The following is a 21,984-nucleotide window of genomic DNA, read 5'->3' as shown; positions in this document are numbered from 1 at the left end:
ACACTCCCTCAACCTCTATCCTTTTCTGTTGTGGTAAATAGGTATGAGGTCTCGTTTATAGAGGGAAAGAACCGTTGATGCCCTCTGAAGAATCTTACAAAGGTCCTAGCAGAGCAGTGATTGAAATCCTGACCTGATTATCCTAGGAGCTCTCTTCCCATTTAAATTGTACTGCTTTGTATCCAGTATTTGGCCATTTAATGCAATGCCATTGTGAACAGACTGCAACCTGAAGTAAAAAAGACAAGAGGTGTGATGGATCTAAATTAGCCAAAACTGGATCAATAGCAAGTAATATCTATTTCTGATAGCTCAGTGATTTCTAAAATGGTAGTTTCATACCCATTTTTACTTCTTGCATTAAAAACTGCATGAATGAATTGTTGTTCTTATGGACATTTGTGGAAAGAAAATTACTGATCTGACATGAGGACCATTTAACTGAAACATAGTTGGTGGAGAAGTAAATGCTTACTTACATTAAAGAAACAGCCTTTTCTGTCCTTTTAACCCTCATTGTTAACTGACATGTTACTCTGAAGGCAGATAATATTATATTCTAGTCCTAGATCACTTCTGGGACAAAACTATATTAAGATCTCTTTCCTTTCTTCCCTCACTTCTCCCAAGGTGATGAACTTGCTGTCAAATCTTTGCACCTCTCTAGCAGAGAGGGATTTATACCAGCAAATGTTGGAAAGATTAGAATCAAAATCAGGCTAATAATGTGATTCTGATTTCAACTATCATTAGTGAACAAACAGCAGTATTTTCCTTCTATACAATGACCAGAAAACAAAACAGACTCAGTAATTCCCTGAATAACTTTGTCAACAACTGCTGAACAGTCAGAGAATGAACTTTCAAAGGATGTTCCCAGGTGTGAGACAGGATGAAACATGGCCAGTCGCTCCTACTTACGTGTTCATTTCCAGAACATTTTCTGCTGCAAAATAAAATGTCTTGATCTGTGGGTGGCTGATCTTAATAGCACTTGAAGAAAAGAAAAATAGAAAAGATATGAAGAAAACTAGCTTACATAAGAAAATAAGAAAATAGCTGAATGAATTATTTAAAACATTTATTCACTCTCCTATATTAATCCAGATCACTTTATCCATCCATATAGCTCTTTCCTTAAAACTCCAGTCTATTTTTAGCTCATTTCCTAGGCCACGCATTATTCAGAGGGTATAAACTACAGGAACTAGAAAGGAAGGAATGAAGAATAAAACAAAGACCTTCATTATGCCATTACATAAGTAAGTTGTGTGCCCAGCACCTTGAATACTGTGTGCAGATTTGCTTCCCCAGCTCGGAAAAACATAGTAAACCTGGAAAAGGATCAGAGAAAGCGCCGAGGGTGACTCGAGGTATGGAACAGCTTCTGTGAGTGATTCATCAGGCCAAGACCCCACAGCATGGAAAACTGATGGTTGAGAGAAGGGAGATATAATACCATAAAATCACAGGTGACACGCAGCAGGTGGATAGGGACCGACTTTCACTGTCTTTTCCAAGACAAGTTTTAGGAGACATCAAAAAGGCAACTAGGCGGCAGGTTTGAAACAAACAAAATGGAGGTAGTCCCTTGACAGGCCAATAGTTAACCTGTTGGTCTCAGCCCCAGACTATGCATTAGTTGGATAGCTATCAGTAAGACTTTTCAGAGGGTTTTTTTCTTCCTAAAACACAGTCTCTGGTCGTGAGACTGTGTGTCTTCCCTCGTTTGTTCCTTGGTAGGTGACTGACTCCATCCCATGGAAGCACACGCTATTTGACTGCGCCCCAGCAGTCCCGGTCACTCCTCACAGTTCTTCTAAATTACCCCATCCCAAAGAAGTGATGAGCATCTGTTTTCCTCCCAGTCACTGACAGCCAACAACAGCTGCAGAAGCGAAGGGCGATATTTTCTCGTGGTCCTGTTCTATGTGACTCAACCTTTCCTCTGAGAGAACAAAATGGAGCTCCCCGTATTCAAAATAGCTGTCCTGATTTTTTGGAGGAGTCCCACAGTTTGTCTCAAGAACACCTACAGCTAATGCCAGTGTGAAACCCAAACAGAAGAATGAATTCTTCCTCTTGAGGGGCAGAATTAAAACCATGCTGAGCTTCATAGCTTTGAACAGCAGCAACACCCTTCCAAACCTTTGAAATGTACTCAGAAGCAGCTGGAAGTCAGTGCTGCATATGGAGTTTGGAGAGAATATTTTGAAATTTGTATCCTGCTAAACAAAGTTGCACCACAGCAGCATAAAGAATAGGCTCAGCTCAGAGGGAAGGAGCATTACTTACACCACTGTTGACCTCCCCACCTAGGAGAAGGTATCTAAGGTAGAATACAACTTATTCATAATCAGTAATCAAAGAGAAGGGGGGGAAAAAAAGCATTTGGCATACTGATCTACTGTTTTATTTTCAGTTTTAACAGAGCACATCTGGCAGAGAATTTGCAAAAGTATTTTTGCGGTATGGTTTTCTTTCAGTAGCTCAATTAATATCTCATTGTTTATACAACACAGAAGAGCTCCCCACAGCTTCATTGTCAGGCACTACTGGGATTCAATTCCTTGCAACGTTGTAAAAGTCGTGCAAAACTGGGGGCAAGAGACAAACTTACTGCTTTTTTTTGCATTCAGTTGCTCGGTCCACACTGAAGTCTGGAAGCCTGATGAATCCTTCTGCTTTTTCAGCCTGCAATAAAAAAAGAAAATTAAATCACCACATCAACCAATTGGTAAACTACCAGACTCCAATGCTCAACAATATTTAACATGCAAGTGCTTGTTTTTGACAGTGTAAAAAGATATGCTTATCACCATGGGGACAGATTAACACCCGATGTTTTGGCTGATATTTGGGAACAAGAAATATTCCTATGCAGCTTTTCCTCTTTGTGCAAGTCCTGGATGCTAGAAAACCACCACTCTTGTCTGTGCAAGAGGCAGAGTGTGAGCATGTTGTACGCTTCCAAATATCAACGCGCCTGAAATGGGAAGGATCCTCAGCTCCTGCAATAGTGCTGAGGTAGGTTCCCCCTCCTCGTCACCGCAAAGCATTTGTGTGAGAGCACCCTTATCTGGGATTCATGAGTAAATCATAAGCCTAGTCCAGAGTCTGAAACCATCAAGGGCAAAATTTACATTTGGATCAAACTGGGACTAAAAACAGGGGGAAGGTGGGGGAACCCGCTTCCTTTGTGGCCATCAGTGATCATACAACTTCTTTCGACGAAGACAGCAGCCACATTTCGTGCATAGACCACTGAAAATGGAATGACCGAACCTCAGCTCTAAAAACAGAAGCCTCTCAAAAGAGACATATGACATAAGAGAGAAGGAATAAGGATTATATCATACGCTCAGGTCTGGGTGTTACATACAACCTCAAAGGAGCGCTAGTTCCATTATACAGCATGCACGCGCGTTACACAGATGCGTAACAGCACCACATATGTATGCTTGAAAAGCACATGTCTATAGCAACGGCAATTCAAAAGCGACCCAAAACGATTCTAGGTAGAGGTGGAGGAGGGTCTCCCCTGGCTAACCGTAACATGGACCATTTTGTAGGGTCATCTATACACGCCTGTACGTGAGCAAGGCAGAGGCAATACGGGCTGTTCCCATGCCAGGAGGTGAAAGGGTGCAAGGAGACGGTCCCACGCAGCTGGGCGCTGCTGTTGAACACCGCAAACCCCCCTCAGACGGCTTTGGCTACCCAGAAACATGCAGGCATGGTATAGGAGGTAGCAAAAGCCAGGCAGACATTTACAGTACACTGTTTATGTGCAGCCACACCTTTCTGGACGGGAGAGGGCTTACTGAGCACTGGCACCTCTGTTCCACGTCAGTTGGGTTCTGTGTCAGAAAGTGGCTCCAGCAAAACTGAAGTTACCAGTTAGCTTCAAATCCCTGCTCTCGCTGTCTGCAGCTGAAACCTCTTCCTTTACTACCTCTACCTACATTCACCGGATCAGCCACGATAAGACTAGACTCTTCCTAAGGGGAGCAATAACGCAGACAAAAGTCTGTAGCACATAATGTGAGGAGAAAACTGTCCTTTCCAAAATACAGAAAGTGTTCATTCCCGAATCACTTTTTTGCTGCTCCCAGCCCTTATGCCTGGGCACATTAAAATTCTGAAAATGTGCGCTGAATTGAAGCAGGTAAGATATACACAACAATTACAAAGGCAGAGGATAAGTGAAGATGACTGACAGTATCTCAAGTTGCATTATGCATGAATATAAAGGGACTATAAAAAAAATGTTCATCGAGACAAGTCTGAGCCTTAAAGCGTGCAAGTATGAATCTCTGAGAAAGGAGATATGGATACAGAATGGATTTTTCAGTGAGTGGCTTCCCTGCACCTCTGCATATCTGTTCTTTGGGATACAATAAATCATGGCATAATCATCATTCCTGCAGTTTACATGTATTAAATATGCATATAAGAATTTTATATTTTACACCTTCACCAGTAAATGGTTTTGCCTGCTCTAGATCAAAAAAAAAAGGGGGGGAGTGGGTGTTATTTTCTTTCAGTACAGAAGAAACAGTGATGTTTACTAGCATCTGGGCTGAAAAAAATCATTATTTTGCAATGAGGCTTCACTTGCGTAGAAATGTTCTTACTTGCAGTTGTGGGGTTTTAACTTTCTCTGATTATATTTGTACCTGTCAAAATTGTTTAGAACCTGGCTTGGGGAGCTTTTATTTCCATTCCACAGGTTGGAATTCAGTGAGACTAATCTCATTGAGACAAAATAACAATTAACTAAAGAAAAAAAATAACAAGATTCTTAAAAAGGTTTGGGGTTTTTAATGTATATTTCAAGCAATTAGACCTTGAGCTAGTATTTCCATCCCATACATAATATACCAGGGATGAGCGAATGAGTAGGGGTGAGTAAAGGAGGAGCCCTATTTGTGGGCTGCATTGCACTAAAGGCAGAGAGCGTACGATCCTGCGTTTCTGTGCCAAGAAGAGTGGTCACTCACTAGGACGGGTGCAGCAAGTACACAGAAATTCCTGTTTGGTTCCCAAGACCAGTCTAAGAGCACCGGAGACCAGCCTCAGAAAAGCAGTTGCTGGGGTATCAGAGCCATTATTACACACATTGCTGGATGAGAAACATATACATTATTTCTTTGCGGCATCAACCAATAAGCCCAGTTTAAAAAAGAAAATTAAAAAGTAAAGACCCAATAAAAAGCAACATACCCAGGTACCTTCTCACCCACACACCAATACATCCATGGCCTGAGGTAGGCAAACCATCAGGGAGGTGAGTGGGTGCCAGGGTTGGGAGCGGGGGTGGGCCTTATATGTTACGACTGCTCAGCCAGTGTCATTTATCGGTGCGGCAGCCATTGGTCTAGACTGCATCTACAAGCTGCTTAGGGTCCTGCAGAGATGCTCTTGAGAAGATTAAGTCCATGCAACACCATTAGATAAGTCACTGTCTCTGCTGTCAATTCAGTTTTACTTTACACAAATACTTGATCATTCAGATTTTGTATTGGGCTACTGAATTATCAGGATCCTGTATGCTAGTGTGGGGACACTCATCTGTGGAGCTTCCACCCATGTGGAGATGGAACGTGGGCCTGAACCACTGACATATTCAATGAGTACTTAAATTAGAGGAATACTGTTTAAATTGCTAATGGAAATAGGTCTGTAGGCTTTGCTTTCAGTGATTTACATTTACCAGTTTTACAACAGAGGCATTTCCAGACTTCTCATGCAGTATTTGGCATGTTCCAGTTGCTAAAAGACTATGTTCAATGCAGTCAGGTTTTATATTAATTCTGTCAGTGATTTCACATTTTCTCATTTCTAAGAAAAGTTTAATGTTTCATTTTATGTATGAGTGAAGCGAAGGAGGATAACTCTGAATTTTAGGAATGACATTTTTTTTTTAATGCACTATTGGTACACATCTCAGATGTGCCATCTGTGTAACAGAAAACAGGGGTTTGATGGGTATGTGGTTCCATAATCATCAGAAAAAAGGAAGGAAAAAAGGGAAAAATAATGTAACAGTAAAACCTTTATGAGTGTTATTACAGTCAGCAAATAGAATTCCGAATAAACACTAGGAACAGAACATGTGGAAGTCATCTTTTCGGTCATCCTTGGGATAAAAACGATATTTTAAGACGTTAAAAGTGCATGGATGTCCTAGATGTTTTGTTTTCTCTGAAATGTTATCTTTAATGTTACTTTAAGCATGCTATTATGTAACTCATGCATTTCACGCAAACTTCTTTCAGATTTTATTGCAATGCTGTAAAATAGCCCTTAAAAATTCAGATTAAAAGAACCTCGACCTGTTTTCTATTTAATCAGGTTGTTTAAAAGAATAAGCTGTTATCTCATGTGGTTGTCATGCAGGTTAGCCTAGCATATAAATCTGCACTTTTTGCTATGCCCAATTGTAAGAAAATCATTTCAATAACAACAGTCTCTGAAAATGCTCGGGGCAAAAAAGAAAGTAACCACTTTTTCACAGAAAAAGCTTTTCACTCAAAAAATTTGAACATATATCTGAAATGTAATGCATGAATCCAATAAAAGAGGCTAATGTCTTTTTTAGCTTACCTCAATATATTGTCTAAATTTTGTGGATTTAGGAGATTTAGTAAATCATTTACTAGACCTTTTTCAATGTTTAACATGAGTGTAATGATGAAGAAAGATTTTAAAATACAGTGCTGTAAAATGAAGATTTCTAGTTATTGTGGAGCAGCTCCAATCTGCAATTCAGGGTACTCCTAACAGCTTCATCACAGTGTTTCAGTGCTGCCCCCAGAAGACCCAGGAGCAGTTCAGTCCTCAAGGCTTTTTAGTCTTTTTTCTCTCTGTCAAGTGCACACTAGTGCAGCAACCTATAGAAATGTGAAAAAATTGTGTAACATATTGGACAGAGGCCCCCAAAGCCCTCGGCACTATCAGCTGACATCAATGACTTTTTATCATTCATGTAAGCAGCAACTGTAACTCAAAGGTGAAAGGTTTCCGTTTTAAAAGAATGCTATTATATAGCTCCTAGCAAAGCTGTTGGAGTGAGGATCAATTTAAATGCAGTGAATGAGGGGAAAAAAAACCCCAAAGATAAATAGTGACAGTAGATCACAGCCTGCAACCCTTTGATTTTATACTTATATTTCTTTTCAGCTGAATCCCCATGACAACCATCATTAACACATCCTGCAAAACTGTATTTCAACTCTACTTGGAAAACTAGACGAGCTATCCTCAAGGCTCACGAGACAGAGGTGTTTAGTCCTCTGTCCCTTTCCAGCCAACGCTATCCAACATACATAGCCTCAACAAGGACAAGGATCCAGGAACCTGGGATTATATGCGGTGATCTTCGCCCTCTACCCCTCTTTGTATGCAGGGGGAATGATGCCCTCCAGGGCTTCAGTATGAGAACTAAAACTGCTAAAGGGGCAGGTAGGATCACGTGCTGCCCTCTTTAAACACCCGTCTTCAAGGCAGCTGCCTACAGAGCGCAGTACCCAAAAGAGGGAACCAAACGCTAACCAAGAGCAGTTGTCCAAGGTGTTCGGTGTTTCTGAATGCACCCAAAAAGTCTGACCACTCTCATTCATTTTCTGACATTTCCGTGTTTCCATTGCAAAGCCAATCCTTCTGTGTCTCTCCCTAGCCTGAACAGCCACCCCTCCCAAGCATGAGGGTGTGTCCATGCTGCAAACAGAAGTTTACCTGCCTCATGTGGTATTCGTGTTTTACAGAAAGAGCAAGCACACGTGGGAAGAGGTTTTAGGGCAGTATACCCAAGCCTGCTGAGACCACTGGGGCCCTAATTTCACCACTCCCAGTACCTCAGCTAGCTGGTCAAAAGCTAATTTGGATTTGCCTGTGTGTTCTGGTTTGCTTTCAATGAGGGAGAAGCTTGACTCTCGGGGTGTCTGACCTGCTGTTGCTGACCCTTCTTGGCATTTTATTATTTTTTCTCTTTTGAGCCGTGGCTTTCACAACCTATTTTATGTTAAGTTGAAGGAGTGACTGTGTGCAAATGTCACCACGAGTGTGCTATATCTCCTCCTCCAATCTGCTTCATGTGCAAGACCTAGAACCAATAGTGTCTTGAAGGCAAATTAAATCAGAGCAACAGAAACATCCAGAGCTTCGGAGGCGCCTGAAGACAGACTTCACAGAGAACACTATGTCAGCTGAGGTTACCTACCCAAATCCGGGACAACGCATATTCCCATACAAATTCCACCCACACGCTATTTTCTCCATCTCCATTAGAAAAAAAGGTTAGGTCCATCAGCCTGTTGCTATGCTACAGTTGCCAGTGTCTGGTTGACTGCGGTTTCCACACAGCCGGAACAAAACACGTTCGTTTCTCACAAGAACAAAATTGGTCAGGCAGAGCTACAGGCAGCCAGTGTGTCCCGGTTCCTTCAACACCAGCCCTGCTCCTGCACCACCACCTTTCGCTCCAGCCTTGAAGAGGGCCTGTCATGGGAAGCCTCGGGCACGTGAGGAACAGGACTCCTCCTCTTTCAACACAACTATGAACTTAAGATTGGAACCTTGGTCGGCCTGTTGTGACCAAGGATTAACTCCACTGAAGGCAGTAGAAATGCAGGCAGTATTAAAGCCAGGCCAGATACAGAAGTAAAAATAAATATCAAGCAAGCCAGTAAATACGCTACTGCTATTTCTGCTTCACCAGTCTAGAGGTGAGAATATCTGTGAAAACACAACAGATCTAATTCATCTGAGAGATGACTCTGAGCATGGCTCCGGACTCATCAATTTCAGTAAGCAGATCTTAGCAAAGGACACCTCCTCTCCTCTCCATGCCCCTTAGCTACTGCCATTCTGCAAACATGGCCTGAATCCACAATTATGCAGAGGTTACACTTTAAGTTGTCCAAAGAAACCTCAGGTTTTTAATGTAAAACAGTGTGCAAAAGTCAGCAGAAGTTGAAAGCAAAGAGGTGCTACCAGCTAGGATGTTTACAAGAACTGCAATAGCTGAGAAGTCAGGGCTGACATATGCCGACATTTGAATTGTATTTTGAAGTCATCTGAACTCTACAGAGTATGAGATAAATGGGAATGAGGCTGCCACCCGTTCTTCAGCCTTGCGCATTTGGGGGCACCAGTGACAGCAGGAGAGCAGGCACGAACCAAAAAGACTAGTTCACCCAAATGGCGAATGCTGTCTCAGAGCACTGAGATCAGCATGACCATGGCTGCTTTGGATCCTGTGAGGGGAATTTAGCCACACCACAACAAGTAAAAGAAGCCGATGATTTTGCTCCTCTCCCCCACTACCTTTCTCCTCCCAGAATGAAAAATTTACCTAGTCTTGCCTCATTTTGTTTCCTCCCAACTTCATGTCAGCCAGCCAGCTCACCTTTCTTAACACTGCTTGGCCAGAAGTACAACTGCAAGCGGTGATTTAGAGCAGTCAATATTAATAAGGGTTTGCAGGGTACTAATGCCACTGATCACTCTATCTGCCAAGCCATGTCTTTCAAGCAGAAATATTGCAAGCATTGGAAAAACAAAGCGCTTTTTTTTTCTTTTCTACTTTTCCTATTTCTTTTCTTTCTTTCTCTTTCTCTCACACATGTATTTGACTTGGTCTTGAAAGGAAGCTAAATCAGACTGCCACAACACCACAAACAAACAACAGCCAAGAACAGCAGGGTTGTTTTCACTTTTCCCCAAAAAAGAATAGCTAATACCATCTTTAAATGCCATTTAAGGCAGGTCAAAGTTTTTATTTTGTTAAAAAAAACACAACACTCTGCCCACAACTGAAGGGAGATTGTGAAATACTCTTAACACGAATAAAGTTTTGTTTAGGTGTTTGGGGGTTCTTTTTTATGGTTTATATTATTTTATTTGTAACTTGAATGAAACAACGAGATTTTTAATGGGGATTACTGAAATAGAAATAAACAAGTGGAAACAATCAAGACTGCATTTAAATTCTTAAGATGTTCTAAGACTTAATAAGGGTTTCTTTAATCTTTCATCCTTTGCTGGGCCTGGGAGATGCTGATTTCCAGAGCAGCTCATTTGCATTTAGGAAACCCTGATGCCCATCCACAATTCCACACTGAAGCCGCTCAGTTTCAACCCATGTTGTTGCTGGTGTCCCCTAATCCTCTGCACACCCCAGCTCTGGGCTCTGTCAGTCCATCATCTGAACAAGATAGGAGTTTTTCTAGAGGTAGCAGTGCAAGAGAGCAAAGCGAAGAGAATTATGATGTCTGAATCTTCCAAGGATGGGCAAGACACCATCTCTGGTGCCACTCAAGCCGAGCCATAGCAATAACGGAATAAAGCAGGAATAAAACCAGCTGTTCCCTAGGACTCACCGCTTCTTTGCGCTCAGCCATAACCTTTCTTTAAAAGGGTTACTCGGGATTTCTCATTACGTCTCCCCCACCCCCCTTTTTCAGTTTTTAATTCCTCGTTCTTCAGCTGATTACAGGAGTTCAGGGCCTGCTGTTCTTTGTTTCAGACTATTTCCCACTCGCACTGTAAATGGGGTAGGTTTTTGGGGCTGGATCAGCAGCGAGAGAAATGCTATCTATACTGGGTGTCCTGAGGAAAGCTCATCCTCTGAACAGACAGCTGGACCTTGAATTCAAAACACCGTGTCCCCCTGCAGATTTGACTTTTAGCATTGACTCAGAGCAGGGAGTTAAAAATCAGCAGAACGTGAGAATCTTTAATTACAATGCTCTGGATGAGACATCAGCAAGACCAGGAGTAAAAACATCATCAAATGACAGTGCTCATACCTGCAGCCCTACCAGTGAAAATGGGGGGAAAAAAAGAAGGGAAAAAAGAGGAGGGGAAAAAACACCCAAACAAAAAAAACCAAACAAATGAACAGATCAATCTCAGTGTGGAAGGAGATGGAGAGAGAAGCAGGAGAGAGGCTTCTGAAAATAAAACTAATTAGACGGGAAGAAGCATTCCTGCTCTGAGTCTTGATAGCAAGTGTGTACAAACTGCCCAACCCAGGAAAACCTTTCCCAAATTCAAATGCCACCAGCTTCTACAAAGAGCAGCTCTTTAAAGGGCAGAACAGAGAGCAAGTTAACATTTCACAAGTACTTGCTGAACTAGAAAACACATAGTTTTCTGCATGTTTCACATTCACAGAGACATTTCCCAGATTACAAGAAATGTCAGGGCTCAGAAATAAACCCAGTCATTTGTACATCCCCAGCGTGCAATTAAAGTGTGACCCCAGCTCCCCTCTCTCGGTCCCAGCAGACGCTGATTGCCCGGCACCCAGAGCTGGATGGACGCTGTACTCACCAGCTGACTGCTGTACCAATACAGCGAGGACTCCTTCAGCACACACCAGAACTTCTTCCATTTGTTGCCAATGAAAGCTCCTTTTTCCTTCTTTTTGTAGAGCCATCCTTGGCAATCGGCTTGCCCCAGCTCTTTACACGATATCCTCCGTCGGCTCATTATAAAGAACCCTGTGCCATTAAAAATACAGTGTTCTGCTTGTTTAAAAGTGCATTACCAAGAAAGATGTTGCTGCCAATTAAAGATATCAACCTTACTTAGCAATCTCAGCTAGTCATCCAAGCATATCTTAAAATATACTTAGAAGTCTTTCAGTTTTATAATGGCTGTGACAGTAACATACATTCATTTGAAAGGCATTCTGATGTGCAGAAACAAAATAGTAAGCTATAGATTATGCAGACACTAATTAATGCTAGGATAACCATACATGAGTTTTTATAAATTAAAAATACATCCTTTATTCCCTTTAAGAGAAGCATGCATATATTTCCCTTCACACAGCTGCACTGAAAAGAATACATCTATTTAAGTCAGCTGGAGAAAACTATTATGCCAAGTACATGAAAACCACTAGTGTGTGTGTATGTGCAGCTCATTCTACCTCACTGATTTCCAGATTTGATTCGATTAACATACCACAAGGATTTAGTCCAAAGGAACAGCCTGTTGTCATTTTTCTCAGAATCAGTGCAGGAATCAGCAGTTAAAAAGCAGCCTTCCACCAGCTGAGCAGTGCTATAAAATCCTCACCCTCCCAAGGAGACATACTAAGAAAATAACAAAGAGGAACCCAGAAGAGAAAAGAAAAAGCAATCTCTCATTACCTTGACTTTTCTTTTTTGTCTTCTGACGCAAGGGAACCTGTAAGAAATGCAGGAAGGAAAGAAAAGAGGAAATTTCAGATTCTGTTGCAACATTTGTGTAGAAAGGGGAGGGGGAAGCTAGCGAAGGACGTGGTGGTGATGCTGGTGGTATATGCAGGATGGAAATGCATAACCCACTCGCTGCTGAAGGGACGTTAGTAGCTGAAGCATAAAACGTGTTAATTAAAATTGATGTATATCTACTTGAGCAGGAGCAAACATAACCCTATTATACATGTGTCTGTCTACTAGTGCTTCCTGTTTCACACCCACAGGCAGCTTCTACTTTGCTACGTGTTTGCCTGACTTGTATTCTGTGTTCAGAATTTAAAAAATAGAAGTTAGAACTCCAGCATTTTAGTGTTTCATTACACTCCACGAGGGCGATTTACAAACGTGGGGAGATTAAAAATACGTGCCAGGTGCCCGATTGTTGTTTAGGTCATTCTAAGAAATCCTGGAAAAAAAAAAATAATTTGGATTTTCCTCTCCTTTTTTTTTATTTAGTGCAGAGAATGTATTTACCCCTATGTAAGAGTTTCATAATATTTCTTAAAGATAAAAAAAATTAAAAAAAAAAAAAATCACACAAACCTCGCAGATTATCCAAACCGTAAAACATAAATATGCCAGAAGTTTGCCATGCCGTATATGAGAGTTTTAGTCACTGCAAAAATAACACAATTGAATTATATTTTCTCACTTGCAATCTATATATAATATAGATTCCACACAAACACATAGAAAAGGAAACTAAAAGAGAAGACCACAGACCAAAAAGAGGTCATTAGAAATGCAAAGTCTGGCTTTTGGAGCAAATTCTCCCCAGACAGGCTGGTTGGTCATGGGATTGTGGAGAAAACACTTGACTTCTCTTTGCCTCAACCTCTTCTTCTCTAGCATGGGAACAAAAGCATTCACCTTTTTCTAGGTTTAGGAAGATTTTTGAAGCCTCCAGATGACAAACGCTTGATAAGGTGACATATGATTTAATATGCTCGGCCACGACGTTGCTATGCAAAGCCGGTAGCTACCTGATCCGCTGCAGAGCTACGCTAGGAACATCCCTAATGCAGCCCCCCTGCCCAGCCAGCTGGCTTTTCAGGAAAACAAAACCCCATTTCATATTATTCTTGAAGGATTTGATGGCTCTTCTCACAGGCAGTTTAAAGGTGAGTAGAGCTACATCATCTGGAAACAGTACTAGAAGAGACCACTGCCACCAGTATTTACAAGAGCTAGAAGATTCTCTAACCAGGGATCTTTACAGCTTGTATCAGAGTGGAGAATCGCGTATCACAGTCGTGTGCTTATCTGGTGCCTATCTGAGATGACCTGAACAACACACATGTGGGAGGCTTCATCAGGAATGAATAATCCCAGATTCCTGCTTAATCATCAAGTATTCTTTTTGCCTGGTTTGGTTTGTTTTGTGTGTGTGTTTTTTGGTTTGGTTTTGTTTTGTTTTTTTTAAATTTAATTCTACCAATGCCTCTCTCTCTCAGACTATTCTCCATGACAACAGATGAAGAAAAGTGATGAGAAAACACACTGGCTCTATTGGAGGCTCCACTATTTCCCCATCCCATACGGGACATCCTTCATGTCTCCATTCCAAAGAAGTAATACCCTATTTAGGACACATGGAAATAATATACAGACTCAATGAATCAATGGGTCACACAGTCACACTAATTACTTTCCTTTAGAGCTGCCCAAAGTGTTATTAAGAAAAACAAATACGAACCAGCTCTCCTTGCACAAAAACTATGTAGCGGGGCAACGTCACATCTTTGCCATGACAGTGGGGTCATTTCATCTTTAACCACATAAAGTTGTACAACAAAAGCAATACTGAGACAGGATGTGGCTCTCTCTAAACAACCAAGGAAGAAGTAGATCTTTCCGCTAACCTGACTGATCATGTAAAGCAAAATAACATGGTCTGCGGCTCATCTGTCAGGCAAGGGTTAATATCCATATTATTAAATCACCCATTAGGGTCTGCTTTTTATACGGACTGAGGAAGAAACCAATTACCTAGTAAGAGCTCAAGGTAGCAAAAATAATTTACAAATGTGCATTTATTATTCAGTGGCAATGACTGTTTCCTGCTGCAAGTTGACAGGGGTGATGAATGCCCATCTCTTCGTACTTTGTAGGAGGAGTTGGGAAATTCATGGGAGAAGGAAGGGCAGTTTCCCCACCCAGCACTGCATTTGTTTTTGCTCGATAAAACTAGTGACAAATCTGTAATAAAATCATTGCCGAGTGAGATTTCATGAGTTAAGATGCATTTCTAGTTTTCATTCCCAGGATTCCTAAAAGCTGAAGGAAATTTTTAACAAATTAATTCTTAAACCAGGAATTCAGCAACTTTCTTGTTTTTAGTGCTGTTCAGAAGCCCAATATCATCTTATTTAAAAAAAAAAAAAAAAAAAAATCTGTTTTGCACTGCACAAGGGAAACCTCTAATCCTATGCTGCAGCAATGAAATCCGGTGTTATTCACAAAATTGCCTTCCCAATTTTTGTTGATCTCTGAATAAACAAAAGCAACCTCTTTTTTCAAAGCACCAGTGTTTGGAGTCAGATAGATGAAGTATAGAAACAATTTTCAGTGAAACTCTTTTTATATTAAACCGATAGAAAACCTACATTTAAATGACCCTACCACAAAATTAATAAAATGCTTCACCAGCAGGATTTATATTCTTGTGGAAACTGGATTCAACATATTTGCAAGTCTCCAGTGGCAAACGTTTCCTTAAAAAGTAAATTAAAGTTTCCCCCTCTGAAAATTGGCTTATAAGAGTCATAAATCTTTCATTTCAGTGAACTTAGGTGAACATAGATTAAGATATACTTTTAAGTTTCACTCCTAGTAGGAGATGTTAGCATCAGTGCAGAGCAAAGAGAAAACTGGAAGGCAGAGTTATTACCAGTAAAACCAATGGTACTGACCAGGGACGTAACAGCAGTTTGAGATGTGAATGTACTGTAACTACCAGACACAGTCGCTGGAACAATCTGAAACTGAACCAAATGTCATGATTTTACTATGCTTCTGACAACGGAGGATGTTTCTCTATAAAGCTTAATTTCTTGATGGCAAACGATTTATTTCATTATCACAGGTTCAACTGAAAAACAAACCCAAAAATCAGATCTGTTTCTAGCTTTTTTTACCAGGAAAAATCCGAGAGCAATAATCCTCAGAAAGTTCCGAAATAAAGGCAAAACGATACAGTTATTTGCAACTTCAGGAGGTTTGTCATTTTTCTGCAAGGCTGGCAATACAGGGTTAGGTTTTAATCTTTTTGAGTAAGTTTTGGTTTATTCATCAGTTTGCTGAGACCTGAGGGCTGAACAGAATGGGATAACGATCCTGCAGGACAACGCAGGCCTCAAGCTTGCTATCCACTCCTCCTCCACTTGGCAAACACACCCACGGCCAGCTGCAAAGGTAGCTGTACAGCTGGGTGTTTTTCACAGCCACTTCTGTGCCAGGCAGGCTCCAGCAACGAGCAAAAATGTACGAGAGAAGTGACAACTACAGTGAGAGACTTTTGTCAATTTAGCAATCCTACTTTTGCAGAGAAACTCAGTATGGTTGAGCTTGGAAGGGACCTCTGGAGGTCATCTGGTCCAACCCCCGCCCCCCCGCCAACTCAAGCAAGGACACCTACAGCTGGTTGGTCCAGGACCATGTCCAGACAGCTTTTGAATATCTCCAAGGATGGAGACTCCACAGCCTCTCTGGGCAACCGGTGGCAGCGTTTGGTCACCCTCAAAATAAAAAAGTGTTTCCTGATGTTCAGAGGGAATTTCCTGTGTTTCAGTTTGTGCCCTTTGCTTCTGGTCCTGTCACTGGGCACCACTGAAAAGAGCCAGGCTCCGTCCTCTTCGCACCCTCCCTTCAGGTATTTACATGCATTAATGATATCCCCCTGAGCCTGTTCTCCAAGCTACACAGTCACAGCTCACTCAGACTTTCCTTGTATATTGGATGCTCCAGTCCCTTAATCATCCTTGTGACCCTTCATTGGACTCTCTCCCAGTACGTCCATGTCTCTCTTGTACTGGGGAGCCCAGAACTGGACACAGTGCTCCAAGTGTGGCCTCACCAGCACTGAATAAAGGAGAAGGATCACTTCCCTTGACCTGCTGACAATACTTTGTCAAATGCAGGCAAGGATACCATTTACCTTCTTCGCAGCAAGGGCATACTGCTGGCTCATGTTCAACTTGATGTCCACCAAGGCTCCCAGGTCCTTTTCTGCATAGCTGCTTTCCAGCTTGGCGGCCCCCAGCATATACTGGTTTCCCCTGGTGGTATCATTCGTGCTCACATGGAATAACAGTAGGGGGTAGAAGTCAGAGCTGGACAAGCTTTGGGAGTCCCTCTACAACATCCTGGACCCTGACCCCTGCCAGGCAGGAAACCTCTCTAGATGGCTGGTCTAGCCTACAGATGGATGCCTCTGTCCCCTGCAGCAGGGAGGCACCCATTGCAATGACTCACCATTTCTTCCTGGTAGCCTTGCATGGTTTACGGTTAAGTGCATCATGTCCTTTGCTAGTAGGTACATCTGACTCCTCTTCAATTTTGAGGGCACTCAACCTATTTTGCAGTTGCAAGTTCTTAGATGGAGCAGGAGCCTTCCTTTTGGTACTAGAAGTCGTCAGCTTCCATCCTTCCCCTTCTCCAGAGGTTTTACTTACTTTGATAGTTGGGGTAGATACTTCCTGCTTCTCTATTGCAGGTGCAGACTGAGGCTCTTCAAACTGTTGTGTCTCAGAGAAGACCCTATTATTGACAGTTGGTCTTCTACAGAGCTGTGTTTTCCTTAAGCTTCTCAAGGGTTAGACAGATGTGTGGCTAAGAAAATCCTAAGTTACGGCTTTCTCATCCATTGAAGGGTAGGACTTGGAAATGAGGGCACCCTTGGCAGCAGGCCCATACAATAGACTTCATTTCATCCTTAGAGCAGAACTGGGTCAGACAGTGGCAGTCTCACCACTTGGCATGACCCATAAGCAAGATCTTGTTTGGGTATTGATGTTACCTACAGTCTTCTATGATTACAAGGGCACAGCCCCAACATACAACCTCTTCAGCTGATCAGTAACTCTGGCATAACTTCAGTTATACTTACAAGAGCGTTGCCATCAGCTTCCATGAATGGTTTCAAAGCTCAGTGGGAAAGCTGTAAAAACAGAAAGTTTTGTTTACTTAAGTAAGTTCTGTATTATATTTTCATATAACATAAGTCTTGGCAGTAGGGTAAAAAAATGTGCTAATATGCTTTGACCTGCCAACTTTACCTTCCCCACTCCACCCACACACTCAAAAAAAAAAAAAAAAAAAAGACCTTTTCCAAAGATAATGGCTACGGTATATGAACTACTTTTACTGATTTAGAAGTCAAACAGTGATAAGGAACACTAACTAAAAGCTATCCAAGCTTTTCTATGAAATAGACAGCATAAAGCTCATCAATGTGGTTGGGGGTTGCTGTTTTCTGGGTGGGTTGGATGGGGTTTGGGTTTGTTTTTTGGGATTTTTTTTTAGGAAATGCATAGAGAATAAATAAGTAAAAACGGGGGTGGTTTGGGTTGGGTATTTTGTTTGTTCATTTTGGTTTTTACTTTGAAAGAAATCTATAAGACTTTGCTTTCCACTTCGGCTGAGTAATTCCCAGTGTTTTCTGGGAATTCTAGTTAGGTAATCTGCTCACTTTCCTGAACAGGATGAGATCTCATACTGGACTACCCATTTTATAATAAGCTGCAGTTTTCCCTACTGGAGAGCACAATCTGCGCAGTCAAATAGCAGACACTAGGGTTTATTTTCCCAAAGATACACAAAGTTAGTATTTATCTATTTAGGTGACAGTTCAGGTGATTTCATTTGGTATCACAACCAATAGTCAACTCCCTACATGATTTCCCTTTGGCTGGTAGAATGGACAGATGACAAAAGAATTGGTGCAGTGTACAAGACAAAGGAAAACATACCGACTTCTTAGTGCCAGCAAAGTTCCTATAAAGCTCACCCTTCTACACATGAAAGAATCCTTCAGCGAAATGGGAGAGGATACAAGACTCTGTTGAAGTGAGCAAGACAGGATTTCCAGAAATAGAGCCACACTTCAGAAGAATTTCTAACAAGAACTTTTTCCTGTTACTAAAACCAGTAATTTAAGATATGTGCCAATCCTCATACATAATATTTGGTTTAGTTTGAAAATAAAATCTTAAAACAGAAAATAAAACCCCACCTACTGGCTTCCAGCAATTTCAAACCAAAAATAGGAAGGCAAACAAATACGCATTTTTCTGGCTCCCGTTTCTATTCAAAAATAGAAAGAAGCACTTTCTATAAGTGGCTCAAATTGAAGTAACATCAAGATGAGGAGAGATGTTATGGCAAATAATTTCAAGGATGTTTAGAAATCATAGCTAGTATAAACAAGCAGAGGAAACACCTTTAGTTATACAAGCAAATTAACATCGAGCCTCAAATATCAAGTAAGAAAGCAAGGGAATAACAGACCAAACTATAGTAATTATTGTGACATGTGGCCTTTTTCCTGTCATTTTTTCTTTTCATGCGTGCTTTGGGTTTGGGGAGGGTAGGGTGTAATTGTATGAACTGCACAGTTTTGAATCAGCCATGGTACCAAGAGTGAGAGGAGAAGTGTTAGTTAACTGGCAAGGAAACATTTCCGCCTGTGTGCTTTGTGCCAAAGGAGTTTAAATGGATTTCAGGAGAACCTTCTCAGTGGCTTTTGTTTAGTTTCCAGAAACTGGGTAAGCAGTCTTTGAGCCAGCATCCAATTTTCAAAAGCAGCATTGACTTCTGTCTCATTCTAGTTGAATATAATTTATTATTCCCTGTGTAAAGAAAGGTATAAAAAAAAAAAAAATCAAATGTTCACTGCAGAAATAACTCTCACACACATAACCTGAGTTTATTTCTCCTAAGTAAATCCAACCTGAGTGAGATTAGTTACACTATGAAATAGCACTAGGATTTTTATGTTCACTCAAGTGTGCTCAGCTGTTGCAAAACCCACATTTCGGAAGGGCATAACTTGTTTATCTCTGCACTATAGTAAAATAAGAGTTTCCTTTCAATTTTCTGCAGGTGCATAGTGGGAAAATTATCTATCTTTTCTAAACAGACAGGTGAATTAGGAGAAGGAGCTGGATAAACACGACCACTCAAGTAGAGCTAGCCTATACCCACCTTACTGGATGGTCCAGCATGAATCTGGGAACCATAGCTCCCCACCCTGCTATATTCCCCTCCCACAGGCTGCAGTTCACATCCATGCTGAGTGGTGCCCCTCGCGTGCTCTCTGTGTGATGGTAGGTGGTCACACCGTGGCAGCCCAGGAGCATGTCCATTTGGTGGCAGAAGATCTTCCCAACCCACAAAAGCTACACTTGAGCCCAGGAGCTTGACAAACCAGTGAAAGGTAGGAGACAACACTTGAGTTCACACCACCAAGAGCGTGTCCCGATTCTTAACTGGAACAGCTGCAGCAGGAGAAGACTTGTTCCAGACCCCCTCATTTCATAGCGCTCAGGACGCTATGTGTTAGACTGGAGACACCCGTGTGCATATCCTTGTCTTGACTTAGGTAGACATTGAATCTGAAATGGGGGTCTCACCTCCAAAGGTGTACCCTAAGCACCAAGGCGAGGATGGTGATGATTCCAACCCTCTTCATTTGCAAGATAAGATCTAGGAACAGGAGAGGGAAACCCTCCAGCCTACAAATTAAGGCAGCCATATGGAAAACGTGCACCAGGATTGCAGTCTGCTGCAATGGATGTTCAATTCATTAAAATTGTAAAGTGGAACAAACAAAAGGAGAGAAAATAAAACAAGGTACAGTGAAACCTCTCCCACTTCAAATGGCTCTATAAAGGAGACAAACTTGAATCTCTCACTTCCTGGAGGATAAAATATAATGGGTCTACTGGATAAAAGCAAAGGGGCTGGATTTACATTATCAGTTTGTAAACCATACGTACATTTCTTTGGCTTCTCTTAAAGGTACCTGAAACAACTAATTTAATTTCAGCCTGAATTGAATACAATATGTCAAAAGTGGTTTCAGCTAAAATATTTCTAATTCAAGTTTTTGAGGGTGGGTTTTTTTTTTTTTTGATTCAACAACTGACTAGAAGTATCAGTTTGCATAGCTTTATTAGTCCCACTTCATTCCTGCTCTTTAAAGAAGAGTAATAAACAAGTAGGTACATGAGTAGTAGCTGATGCAACAAATATGGAAACAGAGCAAGTGACTTATCAGAAATATCTTGCAACCATTTCCATTTGACTACATCATGTCTTCTGAAATAAATAGAAATATCTCTGTTAAAGATCAAAGGCAATGTTAAGGGTGGAAAAACAGGAAGAAACCACTGAGGTTCCAATGAATCTAATTGCAAAAAGCAATCTTAATTCATTAGTAATATTCCTCTTGTGGAAGTCAAAATCCACAAGGCCTGATGTTGTCTCTTACCAGCTACAAGCTACAGCGAGCATGTTGATCTGCAATAATATTGGTATAAGCCTGCCAGACATGCCTTCCAGGCATCCCTTAGATGACATCCAGCATGGGCATATGCCTTCCTGCTTCTAAACAAAATATTTGAGATATGTAACATGACTCAAACTATCTGTGTTGCAGAAGCATCCAAAATGTGCGTAGCTCAGTTCCTGTTCAGATGGCATTGACACAGACTACTCAAAAAAAAAAAAAAATCTGCTTTATCAAGCTCCAAGACAGGGCTGTAAGGCAACCTGGAAAAGAAACTTTTTGCCTTCCTTCTGGTTACATTTCTCACACTGGTTGCCAGTTTTAACCTCTCTGCTTGCTTTCTGTTTATTTGATTGCCTGCAACAATCTGCACTTCAATGGGCAATGAATTGACAGGCAACATAAAACTAGTGATAGTGCTACAAGAATTTCCCTAAAAAAATCAATGATTACTTAATCACATATCTCATTTACCAGGACTTAGGAATAGCATTGCCCCAAATTATAGCGGTGCTTGAAGCACTGTCCTGTGTCAAGGAGACAGCCTTACATAATAGTCCTAAATTATCACATTACCTCTAACTGGGCTTCTTGCAACAATGCAGGGGAAAAATAATCACAGTGATTGTAGGATCATAATTGTCCTTTGGGCTACTAGTGATCAATTTAATCTGACAGAACCTTACTATTAACTACTAATGAATTAGATCTAGTCAGTTACTTAACTGGTTAATTAGCTATCTAAATCGACTGTCTTTCTTGTACAAGGAGTTTCTTGATCTGCAAATTTTCTCTCATTTACTGGCTCACCAGAAAATTTGGATATTAAGCTGGTGCTTAATAGAGCAATGACAAACAGATATTAAGGCACTTTTCACAAAAACTTATGGACCATCCCACCCCAGTTAAGTTTTGTCCCACCCACCTTGTTCCCCATCACTTCATGTTTCCAATTGCAGATGAAACTACAGATTCACCATTAGCATTGGAAACAACCAGTCCATTAAAGTACAATCATAAGTCATAATTGTCAGAGTATACCTTCAGCTTTGACCACAATGGATAAACTTAAGCTTGTTAAATAAAAATTACCATTTGAAAAGCCAAAAGGGTTTTTATTACAGGCCTAGAAGCAAAAAACTGCATTTGTCACATTATAGTATCATTGGTTATAACCTTATTTTCAAATGCCTTTGAAATTACTCAATCCCCTCACCT

General features: G+C 41.2%; 1 protein-coding gene across 1 annotated transcript in view; it reads right to left on the bottom strand.

Annotated features, from left to right (window-relative positions):
* The window catches only part of IPCEF1 (interaction protein for cytohesin exchange factors 1), a gene marked incomplete at both ends in the record, with an annotated part of 42,021 nt that extends 25,500 nt beyond the window's left edge, over window positions 1–16,521 (bottom strand). The window contains 6 exons of the mRNA XM_081998547.1: window positions 134–229; window positions 922–993; window positions 2,621–2,694; window positions 11,341–11,510; window positions 12,168–12,204; window positions 16,414–16,521. Coding sequence (XP_081854673.1) covers window positions 134–229; window positions 922–993; window positions 2,621–2,694; window positions 11,341–11,510; window positions 12,168–12,204; window positions 16,414–16,521 — 557 coding nt within the window. The remainder of the gene's footprint in view (window positions 1–133; window positions 230–921; window positions 994–2,620; window positions 2,695–11,340; window positions 11,511–12,167; window positions 12,205–16,413) is intronic.
* Window positions 16,522–21,984: the final 5,463 nt, after the last annotated feature.

Source organism: Phaethon aethereus (assembly GCF_964289735.1).
Source record: "Phaethon aethereus genome assembly, chromosome: 3".
NCBI lineage: Eukaryota > Metazoa > Chordata > Aves > Phaethontiformes > Phaethontidae > Phaethon > Phaethon aethereus.
Note: the sequence above shows the minus strand (reverse complement) of the source record. Positions and strands in the feature narration are given on the sequence as shown.